This window comes from Ranitomeya imitator, chromosome 7 (assembly GCF_032444005.1).
Source record: "Ranitomeya imitator isolate aRanImi1 chromosome 7, aRanImi1.pri, whole genome shotgun sequence".
Lineage (NCBI taxonomy): Eukaryota > Metazoa > Chordata > Amphibia > Anura > Dendrobatidae > Ranitomeya > Ranitomeya imitator.
Window position 1 is genome coordinate 170,753,747 of NC_091288.1, and position 23,635 is coordinate 170,777,381.

Sequence of the window (23,635 nt, forward strand, 5' to 3'; positions counted from 1 at the left end):
CATTTACGGTTAGGGTTGGGATTAGGGTTAGGGGTGTGTTTGGGTTAGGGTTTCAGTTAGAATTGGGGGGTTTCCACTGTTTAGGCACATCAGGGGCTCTCCAAACGCAACATGGTGTCCGATCTCAATTCCAGCCAATTCTGCGTTGAAAAAGTAAAACAGTGCTCCTTCCCTTCCGAGCTCTCCCGTGTGCCCAAACAGGGGTTTACCCCCAACATATGGGGTATCAGCGCACTCATGACAAATTGGACAACAACTTTTGGGGTCCAATTTCACCTGTTACCCTTGGGAAAATACAAAAACGGGGGCTAAAAAATAATTTTTGTGGAAAAAAAATAAAATGTTATTTTCACGGCTCTTTGTTATAAACTGTAGTGAAGCACTTGGGGGTTCAAAGTTATCACAACACATCTAGACAAGTTTTTTGGGGGGGTCTAGTTTCCAATATGGGGTCACTTGTGGGGGGTTTCTTCTGTTTAGGTACATCAGGGGCTCTGCAAAGGCAATGTGACGCCTGCAGACCATTCCATCTAAGGGTACCGTCACACAGTGGCATTTTGATCGCTACAACGGCACGATTTGTGACGTTCCAGCGATCTCGCTGTGTCTGACACGCTCCTGCGATCAGGGACCCCGCTGAGAATCGTACGTCGTAGCAGATCGTTTGAAACTTTCTTTCGTCGTCTAGTGTCCCGCTGTGGCGGCATGATCGCATGGTGTAACAAAGGTGTGCACGATATTGTATACGATGTGCGCATAGTAACCAACGGCTTCTACATCGCACATACGTCATGAAATTATCGCTCCAGCGTCGTATATTGCAAAGTGTGACAGCAGTCTACGACGCTGGAGCGATATTGTTACGACGCTGGAGCGTCACGGATCGTGCCGTCGTAGCGATCAAAATGCCACTGTGTGACGGTACCCTAAGTCTGCATTCCAAACAGCGCTCCTTCCCCCTTCCAAGCTCTGCCATGCGCCCAAACAGTAGGTTTCTCCCACATATGGGGTATCAGCGTACTCATGACAAATTGGACAACAACTTTTGGGGTCCAATTTCTCCTATTACCCTTGGGAAAATACAAAACTGGAGGCTAAAAAAAAAAATCTATGGAAAATTGGAAAGAATTTTTACTTTCACGGCTCTGCGTTATAAACTGTAGTGAAACACTTGGGGGTTCAAAGTGCTCACCACACATCTAGATCAGTTCCTTATGGGGTCTAGTTTCCAAAATGGTGTCACTTGTGGAGGGTTTCAATGTTTAGGCACATCTGGGGCTCTCCAAACACGACATGGGGTCCCATCTCAATTCCAGTCAATTTTGCATTGGAAAGTCAAATGGTGCTCCTTCCCATCCGAGCTCTGCCATGTGCCGAAACAGTGGTTTACCCCCACGTATGGGGTATCGGCGTACTCAGGACAAATTGCACAACAAATTTTGGGGTCCAATTTCTTCTCTTACCCTTGGGAAAATAAAAAATTTGGGGCAAAAAGATAATTTTTGCGAAAAAACAAATTGTACAACAACCTTGGGGGTCCATTTTCTCCTGTTACTCTTGGTAAAATAAGACAAATTGGAGCTAAAGTAAATTTTTTGTGAAAAAAGTTAAATGTTCATTTTTTTTTTTTTAAACATTCCAAAAATTCCTGTGAAACACCTGAAGGGTTAATAAACTTCTTGAATGTGGTTTTGAACACCTTGGAGGGTGCAGGTTTTAGAATGGTGTCACACTTGGTTATTTTTTATCATATAGAACCCGTCAAAGTGACTTCAATTGTGATGTGGTCCCTAAAAAAAAAAAAAAAAAAAAAGGTGTAAAAATGAGAAATTGCTGGTCAACTTTTAACCCTTATAACTCCCTAACCAAAAATAATTTTGGTTCCAAAATTGTGCTGATGTAAAGTAGACATGTGGGAAATGTTACTTATTAAGTATTTTGTGTGACATAACTCTGTGATTTAAGGACATAAAAATTCAAATTTTGAAAATTGCGAAATTTTCAACATTTTCACCTAATTTTTGTTTTTTTCACAAATAAACGCAGGTAATATCAAATAAATTTTACCACTATCATGAAGTACAATATGTCACGAGAAAACAATGTCAGAATCACTGGGATCCGTTGAAGCGTTCCAGAGTTATAACCTCATAAAGTGACAGTGGTCAGTACTGTAAAAATTGGCCCGGTCATTAATGTGCAAACCACCCTTGGGGGTAAAGGGGTTAACTGTCTGAAATCCTGTAGTGTAAAAGGAAACTAAATGTTTGTGTGATGTGCAGTATGTGAGCCTTTTGGGCCTTTCTTTGACACTGTCCCTGTGTAGTGTAGCTTCTGTAACACCGTGTGTATATCGTCACTTGCGGCGCGTTGACCCGGTGACGGTCTATCTGGTGCCAGGATCATTTAGACACATATGACATAAGGTACCGTCACATTAAGCGACGCTGCAGCGATATAGGCAATGATGCCGATCGCTGCAGCGTCGCGGTTTCGTCGCTGTGTGGTCGCCGGAGAGCTGTCACACAGACAGCTCTCCAGCGACCAACGATGCCGAAGTCCCCTGGTAACCAGGGTAAACATCGGGTTACTAAGCACAGGGCCGCGCTTAGTAACCCGATATTTACCCTGGTTACCATTGTAAATGTAAAAAAAAATAAACTGTACATACTTACATTCCGGTGTCTGTCCCGCGCCGTCCGCTTCCTGCAGTGTCAGCGCCGGCCGTAAAGCAGAGCGGTGACGTCACCGCTGTGCTCTACGGCTGGCGCTCAGTCAGTGCGGGAAGCTGACGGCGAGGGGACAGACACCGGAATGTAAGTATGTACAGTTTTTTTTTTTTTTTTTTACATTTACACTGGTATCCAGGGTAAATATCGGGTTACTAAGCACGGCCCTGCGCTTAGTAACCTGATGTTTACCCTGGTTACCAGTGAAGACATCACTGAATCGGCGTCACACACGCCGATTCAGCGATGTCTGCGGGAGATCCAGCGACGAAATAAAGTTCTGGACTTTCTTCTCCGACCAACGATGTCACAGCAGGATCCTGATCGCTGCTGCCTGTCAAACACAACGATATCGCTATCCAGGACGCTGCAACGTCACGGATCGCTAGCGATATCGTTGTTCAGTGTGAAGGTACCTATAGTTCTCTAATTGCTCTGACAACACAGATTGGAGCCTAGTAGATGACAGGTGAAGACTCACAGTTGGGTGTGTGTTTACACCAATGCTACTGTCGGAGGTTGACGTTCTGTTTGTTTTTCTGTGTGTGATGGTATAAGCATGCATACCGCTTTATTTCTGCCCTGTTACAATGTAGTGAACCACTTTCCATATAAGCCACTTTCCAGGAAAAAGACAACAGTGACTGCCATCTTGCGCCAAAAACTGCTTGTTTTGTTTTACTATGCTAGTCTTTTATAAATGTTCCCCAATAACTCAGAATAACAAGCCTACACTACATTACACACTAGACATAATTGCTGTCTATTTGCCTTAATAAAGAGCCAGTGAAGGCTATGATGGGCCAGAGCCCTGGACTGCACATAAAACCTATACTCAAACTACAGAACTTTTTTTATTTGCTTTAATGCAAAGTTAAAGGGGTTGTCCGGTACTTTATATTGATAGTCTCTCCGTCATCAATCGGTGGAGGTTTTAAGCCCGACTGTTCCGCGATCAGCTGTTGAAGGCCGGACGGATGTGCTCAGTTGTGGAGTGGAAGAAAAAGCTCCATAAACTATATAAGGGTATTGCAGATCCACCACTATTCAAATGAATAGGCATGGACGTGCAGTACCCGCCATGGCCATTATATATCTGATGGCGTTGTGTAGTTCCACTCCACAACTGAGCACATCCAGCCTCCTCAAACATCTGATCGACACTGGTGCCGGGTGTAACACCCTCACCGATCTGGTATTGAAGACCTTAATCAATCGGATCTTGGTCATTAAAAAAAAATACTTTTTTGCTACTGCCGAGTATTTGTACCGTAAGTCTTTCACCTAGCTGTGTGTGCTGCAAAACTGTTACAAAGCCATCTGATCTACTGCTCCAAGCAACTCACTGCTTCGCCTTTACTTCTATAGGTGTTAGAGATGGGATTTGGATGTTTGGCCCCCAGCAGTTCACCCCCAGCAGTTCGCCCCTGGGTACATTTTGTCCCCAGCATTTGGCCCCCAGGATATTTTACCCCCGCACATCTCCCCCAGGAGTTCGCCCCTGGGTACATTTCGTCCCCAACATTTGGCCCCAGGATGTTTCGCCCCCGCACATTTCGGCCCCAGCAGTTCGCCCCTGGGTACATTTCGGCCCCAGCATTTGGCCCCCAGGATGTTTCGCCCCAGCGCATTTCGCCCCCAGCAGTTCAACCCTGGGTACATATTGCCCCCGCACATTTCGTACCCAGCATTTGGCCCCCAGATGTTTCGCACCCGGCAGTTCGCTCTTGGATGTTTCGCACCCGGCAGTTCGCCCGCGGATGTTTGTACCCTTGTGGTTCATGAATTCCCATCCATCATCAATGTTTCCCCCCCCCCAGCCGTTCGCCCCTGGCAGTTTGCCCCCGGATGGTTGTACCCTGTTTTGCCCCCAGAATTTTGTGTTTGGACGTTTCGCCAGTTTGTCCTTGTGGTTCATGAATTCCTGTCCATCATCAGTCCACGTGCCACAAAAGTACTGTACAGAGTGCTGCACTTTTGTGACATGTTAAATCAACTGTGTCCATCTGTAAACCTTACAACTGATTGCATTATAGTGTCAGAGCATTTTGCCCGCAAATTTAACAAGACCTTTTCCAAAACTTTTCTAAAACATTTTTGTGTTACAAAAACATAACACGAAAAAAATAAACGGTTTAAAAAAATGTAGTGTGAATGAGGCCTGATTTAGGTGGAGAATGTAAACCACTCTAAAATCAAAACATTTTGTGAACTTTTACCCAGCACTGACCTGCTTGTTTGCAAGTTTTGTTGCAGATGTAACAATTTTCATGTCAGGTGTCCTGCAAGTTACATTAGACTAGCTCTTATTCCATCTTTACATCACAATATAGCAGTGTCTAAAATCTCTACAAAGAGAGAGGTGTACTAGCACAAAAAATTCAGTCAGCACAGCAATTCACTTTCTACAAGTATGAATTCAGCTCTATCCAAACGTGGGAAGAAGTTGGTGTACGAGAATCACATATACGTGTTTTCCAAACGAACGGCTGGCGATGTCCATGGCATCTGGGTGTGTGAAACACGGCCGACTTGCAAGGGACGTGTTTGGACCAATGAAGCATCTGGTGAAATGGTGAAAGTAACCAATCCCCACAACTACGCAGCACAAGCAGCAAGATCTGAAGCATTCCGACTTGTCAATGAGGCGGTCACCAGGGCAAGGACAACACAGGAGACACCACAACAGATTCTCCCAGAAGTTATTTCAGGAGCCCATTCTAATGTTGTAGCACTTCTCCCGAAGAAAGCATCACTGAAGAGAGCAATACGATTATCAAGGCATCTTGGCAATATTCCAAGGTTGCCCCAAACCCTTGATCAACTTGTTATTCCCCAGGAGTTCCAGGAGATCAATATTGATGGCATCCAGCAACAGTTCCTTCTGCATGACTCTGGTAAGAACTTAACATTTCCATTATGCAGAATTATTGCAATGTTTATCTTGCACAAATGTGAAATATTATATATTACAAAATGCTGATATAGAATACTATGTGATTTTTTTTTTTGCCTTAAAGGGAAACTTTGAGGATAGTATGATGCCTCACTTGTCTAGTTGCAGTCTAATTCTCTGCTCAGCTTTAAAGTAGAAGTCCTGCCTTTAAGATACAGTGGACTGCCATGTTCATAAGCAGAGTGGGAACCTTGTCCACCAACCATGATTTGCAGGTATCCAGCCATTGTCAATCACAGCCAGAGGACAAGGTTGTCGCATCAAACCCGCATCACTAGATGTTAATTTTAGTGTAGAATTTTCTGCTATAAATTAGCTGCAGATTGTCTGCTGCAACTACTTAGTGCATGTGAATGGACCTTAAGGATTCTACTCCTCTTTGGTCAGACCTCATCTGGAATACTATGTCCAGTTTTGGGCATCACATTTAAAAAAAAAAAAGCAAAGCATTTTGAAGGGGCCTTGCAAAGTTTTGAAGGGGCCTTGGCCCCCCTTCCTCCGCGATGCCCTGCCCCTTTAGCCACGCCCCCTGCCAACAGCCTGAAACGAAGTTCCAATGCTGAATTAGTGCTGGGAAGATGGTACACCATGCTCCGGTAGGTGCCTGTAACCTACCGGAGCATGGCAGGGGGTTAAGTAATATTCACCATCTGCTGCCACACGCTGCGTTCCTCTGCTTTGATAACAGGACCTAGAATGATGTATGCAATCATGTGATCTCTCACGTCTCAGGATCTGCATTAAAGCAGAGTGAGGAAAGTAGCACAGCAGCAGGCGGTGAGTATTTATCCTTGCCATACTCTAGTAGGTGACAGGCACCTACTATACCTGACGGCCTGGGGCAGTGGCGTCCCCTGCCTTCATGATAGGTACGCCACTGCTGCACATCATTTTTTTTAACTCAGCATTTTTTCATCAGCATATGGATGGGATTTAGTTATTTACGTTGCATATGACCCCAACCTAATGAACCATTGCGTTGCTATGCTTTTTTTCACAAATACTTCTTACATGTTTGCTCGTTTTTCCTGATGTAAACCTTTGATTATCATGGAATTCTGTATTTTGCTAGTTTCTGCTGCCATTAATCCTTTCACGACTTTGAAAATGTGACATTTTTGAAGCTTGGAAGCATTTTTAAACTGCAATATATCATTTTCCACTGGGACAATACATGCCATAGAAACAAATATTGTTTAGCCCCTTTACATCAGATTTTGCTTCAGTTTTGCGTTTCTGTTATAAAATCAGAAAATCTGAAGCAAAATGTGAGTTTTTAATGTGAGATATGAACAACGGATGCTTGTGATTTGGAAAATGTATTGTGAATTCATTCTGAAATTCTCTGTCTGCTACTTGTTACTTTTTATTTTGTCTCTCATTATTTCCTGTACTAATACTTTCACTTTTAGGCTAAGTGCACACGTTCAGGAATTCATGCAGAAAATTCCTGTGAAAAACCGGACATTTTCTGCATGAAATCCGGAAGAAATCCGCATGCGTTTTTTGCCGCGGTTTTGACGCGTTTTTTCCGCGGTTTTTTCCGGACACTTCCCAATGCATTTTGTAGTGGGAAATCCGCATAAAAACCGCAAAAAGAATGAGCATGTCCGGATTTTGTGCCTGATGCGTTTTTTATGCGGAAAAAAACGCATCATGTGCACAAAACATGCGGAATTCATTCTAAATGATGGGATGCTTCTTGTATGCGGTTTTTTTGCGGTTTTATAGGGAAAAACCGCGAAAAAACTGCGAAAAAACCGGAACGTGTGAACACAGCCTTAGGCTATGTGCACACGTTCAGGAATTCATGCAGAAAATTCCTGAGAACAAGAGATAATCTCCATCTACTGGCTCAAAGTAAAGAGTGGTTTGCTGATGCCATTTTTTCCACTATACAAACCATGTAGTCCACAGCGGTCTTGTTGTTCCTGTAGTGTACGCCTTGCTGACGGACAAGAGCCGTTCAACATACCAGAGATTGCTACAAGAGCTGAAGAACATACAACCTGGACTGCAGCCACACAACCTGATTTTGGATTTTGAACTAGCTGCAATCCAGGCATTTGAGAATGAATTCCCCAACCTCAAGAAGATCGGTTGCTACTCTGATCTAGACTCAGTAGAAGGCGAATCCTCCTCTGTACCTCTTTCGGGCGATCGGAAAAGATGCTTATTTTTTTCCAAAGACACGGACACCCTGTTACAAGCAGTCTGAAACACCATGGTGGAAGAATCCAAGGAGCCAATGACAGTCCAGGACGAGATGTTTGGAGGACTAAGGGCCCGAAGAGATAGGGTATTCCCCATGAATAACCACATATTGGCAATAATATTAGAAGAATGGGAAGACTGTATCATTTTTAAACTGGATCCGGCCTTCCTTCCAAAAGTTGTAACGGACTTTCATAGGAGCCAGGAAATAATATTTCCCACCTTCTGTCAGGACCATAAAAACGAGAAAGAAAGTACACTCCATTCTTTGGACGTTAAAAGAACAGTCCTACAATATCTGAAACTCACAGAAGGCTGGAGACTAGTTTCAAATCTCTTCTTTCAGATGGCAGGGAGAAATAGAGGGAAAAAGGCATCAAAAGCCACCTTAGCTAGGTGGATAAAACTAGCCATTTCCACAGCATATACCTCGGCAGGAAAGATTCCACCGGAGGGCCTTACGGCTCCCTCACTTAGAGCAGTCTCAGCTTCTTAGGCAAAGAGTGCAGGGGCTTCGTTGGATCAAATTTGCAGGGCTGCAACTTGGTCCAAAATAAATACTTTCTGTAGACATTACAAACTGGACGTTCTGTCAAACCAACAGACGGCTTTTGGGAGGAAAGTCCTCCAAGCAGTAATCCCGCCCTAATAGGAGTTATTTGGTACTTTTTCTGGTGGTGCTGTCAGGAAGGACGTCCTGGGAAAGTAGGAATTAGTCCTATCGGTAATAGTGTTTCCAGGAGTCCATCCTGACAGCACCCATTATATACTCTCCCGTATATTTCCTATCTTATGTGATATAAACATTTTGAAATGGAAATCTAATACAATAGAGTTGCATCCATCCTGGTGTGGTATTAGGAAAAGACACTGAAGGGTGGAGGTGGGGAGGGGTTATTTAACCTCTTCCGGGGAGTTCTTATTAGCCATTAGGCCATATGTTATTATATCTTAGAATAAATGTCCGTAAATGCTGGAAAACAGCAGTGGCTGAGTATCCCTAATTCTCAGGAATTCTTAGGCAACGCGGTTATGTAGCATTTACGGACATTTATTCTAAGATATAATAACATATGGCCTAATGGATACTTAGAACTCCCCTGATGAATCCCCAGGACTGGGGAGGAAACGCGTAGGGAGGCGTTTTTACCTTTATTTACATTTGGTGGGTGTCCATAGCAGGGCTCACTTGGGACCTGTCCTTTTTAGGACAGGAGCATTACAAGGGCACGACAGTGGTTTAGGGAACGGACCCCATTTTCCCCACCTTACCCTGCTGCATGGACCCCCTGTGGATTCCTTCGAAAGACTTTGGGTATCCGTCCGTGTATATTTGGTGAGACCAAGCCAATTTTTAGTCTTGAGCACGGTTTTCGGCACGAGCACTTTATTCATGTATTGTAGGTGTGATATGTTTGTCTATTTTTAAATATTTCTATTAAAAGTTATATTTTAAGATTTTGGGAGACTCTCAAAGCTGACCTACAAGGAGAAACATTCGGATGCAAAACATCCTGGGGCGAACTGCAGGGGGGCAAACTGCTGGGGCGAAACATTGATGACGGACAGGAATTCATGAACCACAAGGGTACAAACATCAGGGGGCGAACTCTTGGGGGTGAACTGCCAGGGCGAAGCTGCTGCGGGCCAAATGCTGGGGACAAAATGTGCAGGGACGAAATGTATCCAGGGGCAAACTGCTGGGGGCGAAATGTGCAGGGGTGAAATGTGCGGGTGCGAAAATTTCATGGGGGCCAAATGCTGGGGACGAAATGTGCAGGGGCGAAATGTACCCAGGGGCGAACTGCTGGGGGCGAAATGTGCGGGGGTGAAATGTGCAGGGGCAAAACATCCTGGGTGCCAAATGCTGGGGCAAAATGTACCCAGGGGCGAACTGCTGGGCACGAAACATCCTAGAACCGTTAGAGATAGCATTGGGGCGGGGAGTGTACACAGATCTACAGAGGAGAGGGTGAAATGATCTTATAGGGCCAATATAATAGGCTATAGTCAAGGGGAAAAGTACAGTATAAAAGTAAATGAACAGCTCCCTGGATAGACACAGACCTCATATCCAACCTGTATTACACGGGAGGACACTACCACAAGAGGTAAATCTGAAACTTGAATCTGGCTGCAAACTGCATATCAGCGTATACAGAAAGCTGCCAATCAGTGGTGTGGGCAGGGTTATACACAGCTCAGCATTCAGAAAACTGCTAGTTCTTTAACAGCAAAAAGAGCGATTTTTATCAAAACTGCAGCAAGCAGCCCAGTAAGTGACGCATTGCTGGGATCAGGGTCTCTGTCTCTACATCATGCTGCTGTCAGATTACATAGCAAAAACCCGGTGACAGATTCCCTTTAACTATTCAGTTAAACAGTTACCCTTTACACACTGTAAGAATTATGTCATTGTGAATATTTCTAGGAAAAATGTCCCCAGTTTGATTTTTATTTTATTTTTTTTTATCCATATTGATTTGTTGGGTCGTTCATTATTATAAATCATTCCATTTACTATAACTGCACATTTTTATAGAGCTGTAATATTAAGTAATGGCAGCCAATATAGTGTCCGTCACAGAGATGGCATCTCATAATTGTAATGGTTCTGTAAAAGCTCAAAAATCAAATGTATAATGAAAGCCTTAAATCTGGTGAAGCGCTGTCAGAATAGTTCACCAACCCATAGATGGATCGGAGAGAAAGGGACTATACATATATCTAAGGCAGGGTATGAAAAATTAGTCCAATTTTCATCCAGAAAATAATCGGACAAGTTTCATCCATATTGTCATCTGCCTTACATCTATGTGTCCATATTTGACATCCATATATCGGCTTTTATATCACTATAATATGCTTTTCTAAATGAGCCCTAGTACCTAGAGCTAAACTAAATGTACTTGATGTACATAGCAGCTGCCAAACAACCAAGTATAGAAAATAACCCTTTAATTCCCTATATTCAAGGGCAGGGTAAGGGGCGAGAAGCTAGGCAAATATTTAGCACCCAAACCCACCAATTAGACCCTAGATTGCCCCCTTAAAACCAATAATTCCCCTGAGTACTTGATTTCTAAAATATTAATTCACTTTAGTGATGCCTGAAAAAGAAATGATGCCCGATGAGTGCCCCCGCCAAAAGTAACACTGCCGCCTCTGTGCCGGCGGTGCAATGCAGTAATGTCATTGCGTCACTTGTGCCTGGATGCTGATTTCTTGTAGGATGGAGAATGGTGGCGTAGGGAGCCTATGGGTCGTTGCTCTTCAACTATCGGCGTCCTGTTGATGCTGCTACAGTTCAGAGGTGCTAGCCCTGTGATTTGTGGCATGTGCACTTCCACACGTATGTGGAACAGAGGACTCCACCATTTTTTTTTTTGCGAATTTGGCGCCCCTAAGAATTTTGCGTAGAAGGAGACTGCCTCTGAGGCTGCTTACGCTTCACCACTGGGGGTACGTTCAGTATAAATGTGCCATGCATAGTTACATTTTAGGTTTTGATTGGGAGGTATCCATCCTTTAATTTTTCTTCTGCTAACATCCTGGTGTCGAATACCAGAGGACACCGTCGGTGATCTAGTGGAATCCATGCCTCGAAAGGTCAGAGCGATTCTGGTGGAATGAAAACGTTCCACACTTTAGACGGGTGCTTTTAGCCTTATGTGTATCGATTAAAACTAGCTTCAGTAAGGAGGAAGCCTGGAGTTTTGCTTCTATTTAGGTGTTTTGTGGTATTTTTATGTTGGAACGCAGCAGGTGGTATTTTTGTGTCACTAGGCAGGTCTTCTACTTTCCCCATGGACTAATGAATGATAGCACAAAACCTTAATGATCTAAGTACTCATCTGGGTTTTTTGAACTGTTAAGATGACATTGAGGTAGCGAAGTTATTTATATGCCATGAAAAATGCACTTTTTCCTAAATTTCTTTCCTGTTTTTATAAGGGCACAGTCAAGATGTATAAATCGGACTGCAATGCATGGACTGGCCTGTAGCTCTCCCCACCCAATCGCGACCGCTTCATATTTTTCTATGCAGCTGTAAAACTTGGGGATCGCGATTTGCGGCTAGTCTGAGCACTGCGGACTAGTCTTTGTCCTATTCATAGTTGTCTGACCACACCCTTACTGTGTCAACCAGGTCTCTGTTGTTGGTAAGTCAGGTTGCCGACATTTCTATTTTTCTACACTTCCGCTCCAGCTCAAAGTCCAACTCCTTTTATAAATGGTCTATAATTAGTAAGGACAAATTTATGTTAGTGAATGGTATCATCTTTATAACTGGAGTTAGGTTTAGAAATGTTAATAGTATAAATATATTTTATGCTCTATCAACCTATCTAAATGGTGGTTTATTTTTTTAAAGCAGAAGTTGATACATTTGTTCCAACTCCATCCAAAACGGTCTCTGACTCCGATGACTTCGCTGGTGCCTACCAGAATGCTTTTATCCAGAACAAGAAATTTTATTTCAAACGTTTTTCTTTTGATTTTTTTCTTACCATCAAAATTTCTGTCTCAACTGTTGGGCTGGAATTTTACATTTTCACACTTATTAGTCACGTACAGTACATTGATACATGTCCAATTTAAAAAAAAAAACAAGAGGTCTACGTGCAAGCCAAGTGTTCAGATCAGTTTGTGATATTCTCTAAATATTCCAGTTTCTTTCCACTCCACCCCACCAAAAAACAACAACTGGGTCTGGAGCCAGCTGGATTCCTATGGAATTGGTGGTTAAATGTGAGAGGAGGAAATTATATTGAGGAACATGGACCTATGAACATAATTACATAGGTGTACTGCGCACGCCTCTCTGGAGTTCTGCCCTGGTTCTGGAAACGATGTCTGCGCTGTTCGGAACACCACTGGGACCACTGCAGCCAATGATTGGCTGTGATAATCAGGTGACTAGAAGAGCGTCATTAGAGAAACATCCAATCATTGGCTGGTGAAAACCAAATTGAGCAGTGACATCTGGACGGCCTGCCCTAATGCTCTGGGGGAGGAAGGTGTAAGGCTATGTGCACACGTTCAGGATTTCTTGCAGAAATTTCCTGAGCAAAACCGAACATTTTCTGCAAGAAATCCGCATGTGTTTTTCGCTTTTTTGTGCGTCTTTTTGCGTTTTTTTTCTGGAGCTTTCCCAATGCATTAAATAGCGGGAAAAACTCGAAAAATCTGCAAAGTTAATGAACATGCTGCGTTTTTTCGCGGAAAAAAACGCATGATGTGCACAAAAATTGCGGAATGCATTCTAAATGATGGGATGCATAATGTATGCATTTTTTATGCGTTTTAATAGCGAAAAACGCAAAAAAAACGCAACGTGTGCACGCAGTTTAAAAACTGTTCATGTGTAGAAAAAAAAATCTTCCAGTGATTGATGACCTTTTTAACAAGCAGATCAAGAATATGTGAAGTTAAAACAGTACAGTATGTGTTTCTCTAATGTGGGGACATTTTTGAATATAATATATTTTCTCGATTTACTGTAATTTGTACTGTATGATTTCCCATTAATTCAGGTTTTGTTTTTTTGTAACTTAGAGAAGTGACCTCGGCGTTGTATCCCTACCTGCTTTTATTAATTAATGGTTTCACTTCTATCAAGAATTGGCATGTAGCCTGGCTTTATAAGAAACGGGAAATACATGCAAAGTCAATGTGCATTTAATGAGGACTGATATCATATCACATTTGTAAAAGTCTTTGCTTAAATAAGTTTGCGGAGAATAGTTCCACCATTTTTTATATACATCTTAAAGGGAATCCCGAAAGGAGGATCCCTTCTTTTATTAACTCAGAATTTTTTAATATAATATTTGAAATTGTATTTTCTAAACCAGAAAATTCTGGGCCAACATTTTTTAACCAACAATTGACCTGTGTTCTTCTTTGTTCAACTGAATGTGCATGTTGAAATCTGTAGAGACGTGAAATGCAACTAAAGTCGTGATTCCCCCCTCAAAACACCTCATTTTAATGATGAATCAATAAAAGAATGTGAATGTCGAAGCCGCTTCATCCTAAGTGAGCCTATGAACAAATTAGTCAAGATTTGGGTTTTTTCCTCGGCTGCTAAACCCCTAAATTGGGTAGAAGTCCTCCACTAGCATGACAAAGCTGGTAATTGCCATTTTTCTCTCCTTTTCCAGCTCTTTTAGATCTACCAGTGCAGTCTTCTAAAGAAGTGATTGGTTTTGGACATAGTTCTTCATCAGCTCAGCATCTTCCCTTCCGGTTTTATGAACAATCTCGCCGTGTTGGGAGTGACCCCACCGTACAACGTTCTGTCTTTGCGTCCGTTGACAAAGTACCAGGTATGGTCAACAGAAGTAAATCTATTTTCATTGCTTAAATTAATCTCCGGTAGTTTCGAAGTTGATTGTAGTCCCTCTTTATCCACCTTCTTAATGGTCTATCCTCACTTTCATTTATATACCAGCTTCAGTACGTAACTGACGTAATACCTGTAAAAATCATCTATAGTTGCTTCATATTGCCTCCATAGTGTTATCGGAATTCCTTGTTGTTGCAGTTTTTGGAAAAAGCCAGATATTTCGCATCCCACCATAAACTACGGTAGGGAGAGCCTACTTCATGCACAAGCAGTTCTGGATCTCTTGAGTTCTAAATATGTGGTACAGAAGATCGGTTAAGGGCCACATAGGAGGTGATCCCATGCCAAACATTGGGAATTCTGCCATACATGCATATAGCTCTCGCTATGGTGGATTTTGTGAGTTGTCGACAACCAAGGGTTACACTGGTTCTATAATACTACAATGAAGATAGTTGCACACATGCATGGCCACAGCTCTCCTTCATCTACTTCTTACTGGAGTGTCACACAGGTGCCAGAAGATCCCCATTTTGTCAATATATAGGGATCCATTAGTGCTTACCTGTCCCTGATCCCTTCTATCAAACGCTCGTTTCTGTGATCAGATGGTTGCGGGTCACACACAATGTTATTGCATGCTGCATGTGACCCCCATTCCAAAGGCTGTGCATCCCTTAGGACAAAGTGGTCTACAGCTGACTGGTCAATTGTCCTGTGTCTAAAAAAAAAAAAAAAAAAACTTTTTCCCTAGCAGATAATGTTGTGAGAACGAAGTATAAAGCACGTTAATGCCATTGCCCAAACTTTTTGTTCTCTGGGGATAGGCTGCCACCACAGCTGTCTGGCCCCTGCCTATGGTCCTTTCCGAGTATGGGGGGATTTGGTAAAGTCGATGATGGCCAAACAAGCATTTCAATTGGGGAAAGGTATTATATATATAGTTGTCATAGAAAGGGAACTGATGCTTGGGGAGCTTCTCGTTTCAGGTTTACGTTAGCATTTCTGTTGTTTTGTCTTATATAGTGACTTTATTTTCATCCGCAATATATACTTCTTCATAGCTATGTACTCCGGTCTTATCAAAATAAAACTGGAGAAGCAGGATGTAGAGTTTAATTACATCATCACAAATCTCTGGCATGTCTCCAAGCATGCGGTGAAGGATGACCTCGTGCAGCGCGTCTGACTTGTAGCTCATCCAGCATTTCTGGTGAAATTAATAGCAACGGCAGAAAATACTCCTTGATGTGTCTGCTAGAATCCTGAACATCTCTAAATCGCCTCGAGAGATCTCATTCACTCGTTCACAAACGTAGCCACTGGACGAAGAACATGACTGGGGTTATACTAATAGTAGTGACCCAAAAATTATATATATATATATATATATATATATATATATATATATATATATATATATATATATATATATATATGTATATATATATATTTTTTCGATGGTGCTTTACATGTGAGGAGGGGTATACATAATAAAAACAAGTACAATAATCTTGAACAATACAAGTCACAGCTGGTACAGGAGGAGAGAGGACCCTGCCCGCGAGGGCTCACAATCTACAAGGGATGGGTGAGGATAGAGCTGGTCGTGCAGTGGTTTGGTCGATCGGTGGTTACTGCAGGTTGTAGGCTTGCCGGAAGAGGTACTTGTAGGTCTTCAGGTTCTTTTTGAAGGTTTCGATGGTAGGTGAAAGTCTGATATGTTGTGGTAGAGAGTTCCAGAGTAGGGGTGATACGGGAGAGAAATCTTGTATGCGATTGTGGGAAGAGGAAACAAGAGGGGAGTAGAGAAGGAGATCTTGTGAGGACCGGAGGTTGCGTGCAGGAAAGTACAAGGAGACGAGGTCACAGATGTATGGAGGAGACAGGTTGTGGATGGCCTTGTATGTCATGGTTAGGCTTTTGTACTGGAGTCTCTGGGTGATGGGGAGCCAGTGCAGGGATTGACAGAGGGGAGAGGCCGGGGAATAGCGGGGGGACAGGTGCATTAGTCGGGCAGCTGAGTTTAGAATAGATTGGAAGGGTGCAAGAGTGTTAGAGGGGAGGCCACAGAGCAGGAGGTTACAGTAGTCAAGGCGGGAGATGATGAAGGCATGGACTAGGGTTTTTGCAGATTCTTGGTTTAGGAATGTATGGATCCGTGAAATATTTTTGAGTTGAAGGCGGCAGGAAATGGAAATGGCTTGGATATGCGGTTTGAAGGAGAGATCAGTGTCAAGGATTACCCCGAGGCTGCGAGCTTGTGGGACTGAGGAGAGTGGGCAGCTGTTTACTGTAATGGATAGGTTAGTTGGGGGGTCGCGTGAGATGGGGGGGAAAGACAGTGAATCCTGTTTTGTCCATGTTAAGTTTTAGAAATCTAGTGGAGAAGGAGGATGAAATAGCGGATAGACATTGAGGGATTCTGGTTAGTAGGGTGGTGATATCTGGTCCAGAGATGTATCTGTGTGTCATCAGCATAGAGATGATGCTGAAAACCATGAGATTGTATGAGCTGTCCCAGGCCAAAAGTGTAAATGGAGAAGAGCAGGGGCCCTAGAACTGAACCTTGTGGGACTCCGACAGATAGGGGGCGAGGTGAGGAGGTGGTGTGTGAATGGGAGACACTGACTGTTCGGTCAGTTAGGTATGACGAGATCCAGGATAGGGCCAAGTCTGTGATGCCAAGGGATGAGAGGGTCTGTAGTAATAGGGAATGGTCCACTGTGTCAAAGGCAGAGGACAGGAGGAGGAGGATAGAGTAGTGTCACTTGCTCTTGTCGCTTAATAGGTAATTAGTGACCTTAGTTAGGGCAGTTTCAGTAGAGGGGTGTGACCGGAAGCCTGATTGTAAGCGGTCGAAGAGGGAGCAGGAAGATAGATGGGAGGACAGTTCAAGATGGACGTGTTGTTCCAGTAGTTTTGAGGCGTAGGGGAGAAGTGATATAGGGCGATTGCTAGATACAGAGGATGGGTCAAGAGAGGGCTTTTTTGAGGATAGGTGTGATTGAGGCATGTTAAAGCTTGAGGGGAAAACACCAGTTGTTAGTTATAGGTTGAAGGGTTGGGTTAGAGTTGGGATGAAGACTGTGGCGAGGTTTGGGATGAAGTGGGAAGGGATCGGGTCAAGTGCACAGGTGGTGAGATGCGATCTTGAGAGTAGAGTGGAGAGTTGATCTTCTGTAATGGTGGAGAAGTTGGTTTTGGAGGTGGAGGGCTGGGTAGTTGGGAGGAAGGGCTCTGGGGGTTGCCGACTAAAACTGTCTCTGTTCTTTATCTTCTGCTTGAAAAATGAAGCAAAGTCTTCAGCTGAGATGAGTGGGGAGGGAAGAGGTGCTGGGGGACGGAGGAGAGAGTTGAAGTTGTTGAATAACTGTTTATGCTTGTGAGACAGGGAGGATATGAGAGATGAGAAGTAGGTTTGTTTTGCTGTGGCGAATGTGGTCTTGAAAGTAGTGAGGGACTGTTTGAATGCGATGAAGTGCTCGTTGGAGTGGGATCTTTTCCATCTCCGCTCAGCAGCCCTGGAAGCTCGCCTCAGTTCTTTAGTCAGGCTGGTGTGCCAGGGCTGTCTGTTGATTTTTCAAGCTTTGGTATGTGTGAGAGGGGCAAGAGATTCCAAAGCTGCAGCTATTGTGGTGTTATATAGAGCAGCAGCGTCATCGGCATTGTGTAGGGAACTTATGTCTGTGAGAGGGAGGAGGGATTCAGAGTGAGAGTGTAGATCAAGGTGTTTAAAATTTCTGCAAGGGTGTGCAAGTTTGTGGGGTGGGGATTGTAGACAAGGAGTGGAGAGGGAAGAGAATGTGAGTAGATTGTGGTCAGAAAGAGGAAGAGGGGAGTTAGAGAGGTTAGATAGGGAGCAGAGGCGGGTGAAGATGAGGTCTAGTGTATGACAGTCTTTGTGTGTGGCTGCAGAAGACCATTGAGTGAGGCCGAAGGAGGAAGTGAGAGATAGAAGTTTAGTGGCAGCTGAGAGGGAAGTGTCAATGGGGATGTTGAAGTCGCCCATGATGATAGTGGGGATGTCCGCAGAAAGGAAATGAAGTAGCCAGGTGGTGAAGTGGTCAAAGAAGGTGGTGGCTGGCCAGGGGGGGGCGGTAAATGACAGCCAGTTGGAGGGGGAGTAGATGCGCACAGAGTGCACCTCAAAGAAAGGGAGGGTAACAGAGGGTGGCAGTGGGATTGAGGTGAAGGAGCAGTTATCTGACAGGAGAAAACCAACTCTTCCGCCATGTTTGCTGCTGGGGCCGGGTGTGTGAGAAAAGTGGAAGCCACCGTAAGAGAGTGCAGCAGGAGAGGCTGTGTCAGAAGGGGTGAGCGAGGTTTCGGTGATGGCGAGGAAGGAAAGTTTGTGAGTAATAAAAAGAACATGGATGTAAGAAAGCTTGTTGCAGACAGAGCAAACATTCCACAGAGCTCCTGTTAGTGGGACTGAGGAAGCGGGGGCCGGGCGAATGGATATAAGGTTAGAGAGGTTATGGAAATTTGTAATAGAGCATGGATGGGAGGTAGAACTGACTATGGGGATGTGGTGAGGAAGACCAGAATTTGGAGAGATATCACCAGCAGTGAGAAGGAGCAGAGAAAGTGTTAAAAGGTGGGAGCAGGAGAGGGCATGAGGTGGCTGGCTGTGCTTTGAGACAGAGGATTGTATGTTAAGGAACAGTTCTGAGGAGGAGGTGAGGTGGATGGGGAGGATTGAAGAGAGATGAACAGTTCCTTACTAGGTGTTGGGATTATGTGGAGTTAGCAAAACGTGAAGGATTATAGGGGTGAAAGTGAAAACAAACAGAAACATTGTTTACAGTGACTGTGTCCAGTTACCTCGAAATTCATGGAGGGAAAAATGGTAACAAAATTCTCATTGGGGTCTGTTACAAACCCCCAAATATAACAGAAATCATGGAAAGTCTACTTCTAAAGCAGATAGATGAAGCTGCAACCCATAATGAGGTCCTGGTTATGGGGGACTTTAACTACCCGGATATAAAATGGGAAACAGAACAGAAACCTGTGAAACCCATAAAGGCAACAGGTTTCTGCTAATTACCAAGAAACATTATCTTCCACAATTGGTGCAGAATCCAACCAGAGGAACAGCACTTTTAGACCTAATACTATCTAATAGACCTGACAGAATAACAAATCTGCAGGTGGTCGGGCATCTAGGAAATAGCGACCACAATATTGTACAGTTTCACCTGTCTTTCACTAGGGGGACTTGTCAGGGAGTCACAAAAACACTGAACTTTAGGAAGGCAAAGTTTGACCAGCTTAGAGATGCCCTTAATCTGGTAGACTGGGACAATATCCTCAGAAATAAGAATACAGATAATAAATGGGAAATGTTTAAGAACATCCTAAATAGGCAGTGTAAGCGGTTTATACCTTGTGGGAATAAAAGGACTAGAAATAGGAAAAACCCAATGTGGCTAAACAAAGAAGTAAGACAGGCAATTAACAGTAAAAAGAAAGCATTTGCACTACTAAAGCAGGATGGCACCATTGAAGCTCTAAAAAACTATAGGGAGAAAAATACTTTATCTAAAAAACTAATTAAAGCTGCCAAAAAGGAAACAGAGAAGCACATTGCTAAGGAGAGTAAAACTAATCCCAAACTGTTCAACTATATCAATAGTAAAAGAATAAAAACTGAAAATGTAGGCCCCTTAAAAAATAGTGAGGAAAGAATGGTTGTAGATGATGAGGAAAAAGCTAACATGTTAAACACCTTCTTCTCCACGGTATTCACGGTGGAAAATGAAATGCTAGGTGAAATCCCAAGAAACAATGAAAACCCTATATTAAGGGTCACCAATCTAACCCAAGAAGAGGTGCGAAACCGGCTAAATAAGATTAAAATAGATAAATCTCCGGGTCCGGATGGCATACACCCACGAGTACTAAGAGAACTAAGTAATGTAATAGATAAACCATTATTTCTTATTTTTAGGGACTCTATAGCGACGGGGTCTGTTCCGCAGGACTGGCGCATAGCAAATGTGGTGCCAATATTCAAAAAGGGCTCTAAAAGTGAACCTGGAAATTATAGGCCAGTAAGTCTAACCTCTGTTGTTGGTAAAATATTTGAAGGGTTTCTGAGGGATGTTATTCTGGATTATCTCAATGAGAATAACTGTTTAACTCCATATCAGCATGGGTTTATGAGAAATCGCTCCTGTCAAACCAATCTAATCAGTTTTTATGAAGAGGTAAGCTATAGGCTGGACCACGGTGAGTCATTGGACGTGGTATATCTCGATTTTTCCAAAGCGTTTGATACCGTGCCGCACAAGAGGTTGGTACACAAAATGAGAATGCTTGGCCTGGGGGAAAATGTGTGTAAATGGGTTAGTAACTGGCTTAGTGATAGAAAGCAGAGGGTGGTTATAAATGGTATAGTCTCTAACTGGGTCGCTGTGACCAGTGGGGTACCGCAGGGGTCGGTATTGGGACCTGTTCTCTTCAACATATTCATTAATGATCTGGTAGAAGGTTTACACAGTAAAATATCAATATTTGCAGATGATACAAAACTATGTAAAGCAGTTAATACAAGAGAAGATAGTATTCTGCTACAGATGGATCTGGATAGGTTGGAAACTTGGGCTGAAAGGTGGCAGATGAGGTTTAACAATGATAAATGTAAGGTTATAAACATGGGAAGAAGGAATCAATATCACCATTACACACTGAACGGGAAACCACTGGGTAAATCTGACAGGGAGAAGGACTTGGGGATCCTAGTTAATGATAAACTGACCTGGAGCAGCCAGTGCCAGGCAGCAGCTGCCAAGGCAAACAGGATCATGGGGTGCATTAAAAGAGGTCTGGATACACATGATGAGAGCATTATACTGCCTCTGTACAAATCCCTAGTTAGACCGCACATGGAGTACTGTGTCCAGTTTTGGGCACCGGTGCTCAGGAAGAATATAATGGAACTAGAGAGAGTACAAAGGAGGGCAACAAAATTAGTAAAGGGGATGGGAGAACTACAATACCTAGATAGATTAGCGAAATTAGGATTATTTAGTCTAGAAAAAAGACGACTGAGGGGCGATCTAATAACCATGTATAAGTATATAAGGGGACAATACAAATATCTCGCTGAGGATTTGTTTATACCAAGGAAGGTGACGGGCACAAGGGGGCATTCTTTGCGTCTGGAGGAGAAAAGGTTTTTCCACCAACATAGAAGAGGATTCTTTACTGTTAGGGCAGTGAGAATCTGGAATTGCTTGCCTGCGGAGGTGGTGATGGCGAACTCAGTCGAGGGGTTCAAGAGAGGCCTGGATGTCTTCCTGGAGCAGAACAATATTGTATCATACAATTATAAGGTTCTGTAGAAGGACGTAAATCTGGGGATTTATTATGATGGAATATAGGCTTAACTGGATGGACAAATGTCTTTTTTCGGCCTTACTAACTATGTTACTATGTTACCTTCAGTTCCCTTTTGGTTCAATTCTGGTTTTAATTCTAAATTACGGTAATCTTCACACTTCTAGGACACACTTATAGGAATCACACTATAGACTGAAGTCATTGCAGACTTGTGCTAAAAAATAGCAGGAGTCACAAAGAACATTGCCCGTGATTGAGATACATATATGCAATATAGGTAGCTCCATGACTGTCTGTACATGGCAATAGAAATTTAGCAAAATAACATTTTGTTTCAACAAATGGCTGGTTAGAAAAATAAAAATAGTGATACTCACCTGACCTACCCCGCATAGCTCTCATGTAGATGATTACCCAGTCCCCAATGGTCCCTACCATCTTGTCTCATTTTACCACTAAGGCCACTAAATGACTGAGCAGGCATATATTTCCTATGTGTTGAGGCAGAACCAGGAGGTTGAGGCCATTAATGACCGGATACTTGTAACGGGGAAGGATCTTAAAGGGATTTTGTCACCAGGTTTTTATCACTTAATCTGAGTGCAGTATGATCTAGGGGCACGTTACTGATGCCAGAGATATCACTTACTGTATTTGTTCAAAACTGCAGCAAGCAGCCTAGTAAGTGGCACATCGCCATCGCCATGGTCATAGTCTCTGCTCCTACTCCATGCTGATCTCAGATGAGATAAAAAAAAACCTGCTGACAGATTCCCTTTAAGGCCACATTCAATATTTGCAAGCCAAAATTAGGAGCGGGTGAAACATGGAGAAATGGTGACGTGTTTCTATTATACTTTTGCTCTCTTGATTTTGGCTTACAAATACTAACCAAATACTGAACGTGTGAATGTGACCTAAGGTCGAGTATTGCTACTTGTATTTTTTTTTTTCTTTGCGCCAGTCTAAGAATAAAACTTTTAGCCAAACGTTTCTCCACTAAATAACCCTTTTTTTTTTCTAGTAACACGGCACAGTACATGATTGTTCTTCACAGAGGAGCATACTACGTGACTTGGGAGACTCTGGAGTGTAGCACAAGTCTACAGAAATCCATGTGGGTTCCTTAATGGTCGTGTAGTACCTTCAAAATAAGAAAATGAGCTTAGCCAGGCGAGAAACAAGTTTGGAAGAAGGGGGTCAGGTGTTGAAGAGGAAGATGACTGGTCTCACTCAGACCGTTGCATGTTCCCGTTTTAATGACTCTCCCCTTTTTACGCACTGTAATTTTCAGGCATTGCCATCTTGGGTTCTAATACAACCAAGGTTAACATTCGCGTGGAGCTTGGATTCTAGTGTGTGTCGGTGACAATTTAAAGCCAAAGACCACACTGCCAAACCATATGCTGTTGTGGTTTGCGTGTGCACATCAACCACTATGTGTGGCCTCACCCATAAAGTAGATGAACATATAATTTATGACATATTTACTTGTTGGCTTCTCGGGAGGACCTTGCCAGACTTTATTCTGTGGCTTTTTAACCTTCCTCTTGAGGGACTTTTAATTATTGTGACCATTAGTTTCCGCTGGACGTTCAGCAGTCAACTGATTTCCCAACATCAAAAAGCAAGATGACATTTCTACTTCTGTACCTCTTCCCAACTCTCTGCACAAGGTTAACCCCAAAGACGAATGTTCACTATTTATGAGCACAACTACTACATTGATTTATGTGTATTTTATTGTATCTTGATATTCGGGGACAAGAATTGGGTCTTCACATTGTGTTAAGAAAAAGGAGTGATATTTCACTTTTGTTGCAGTTTTTGAGTTTTTTCTTTTTTTTTATGTGTTTTGCTCATTTTGGAAAAGTGTAATAAATAATGTATTTTGTATTATTTGGCTTCTCGATGTGTTATAATTGAGTGCCTAGTGTCTTTTATCACACTCCGCTATGCTCTAGTTACAATTTAACAATTTGTGTTACTACGTGTGGATAGTTAAACCGACCTGTTTATTTTCGGACAAAAACT

General features: G+C 43.0%; 1 protein-coding gene across 2 annotated transcripts in view; it reads left to right on the top strand.

The window, feature by feature from the left end:
• The window catches only part of CLEC16A (C-type lectin domain containing 16A), a 285,953-nt gene that overhangs the window by 189,154 nt on the left and 73,164 nt on the right, over positions 1-23,635 (top strand). The window contains exons 21-22 of one of the 2 annotated variants that reach the window (XM_069734041.1): positions 14,067-14,231; positions 22,626-23,500. In XM_069734041.1, the coding sequence (XP_069590142.1) occupies positions 14,067-14,231; positions 22,626-22,645 (185 nt within the window). In that variant the 3' untranslated portion in view covers positions 22,646-23,500. Of the gene's footprint in view, positions 1-14,066; positions 14,232-22,625; positions 23,501-23,635 lie in introns of those variants that run through there. The other variant, XM_069734042.1, reaches the window with a different exon arrangement.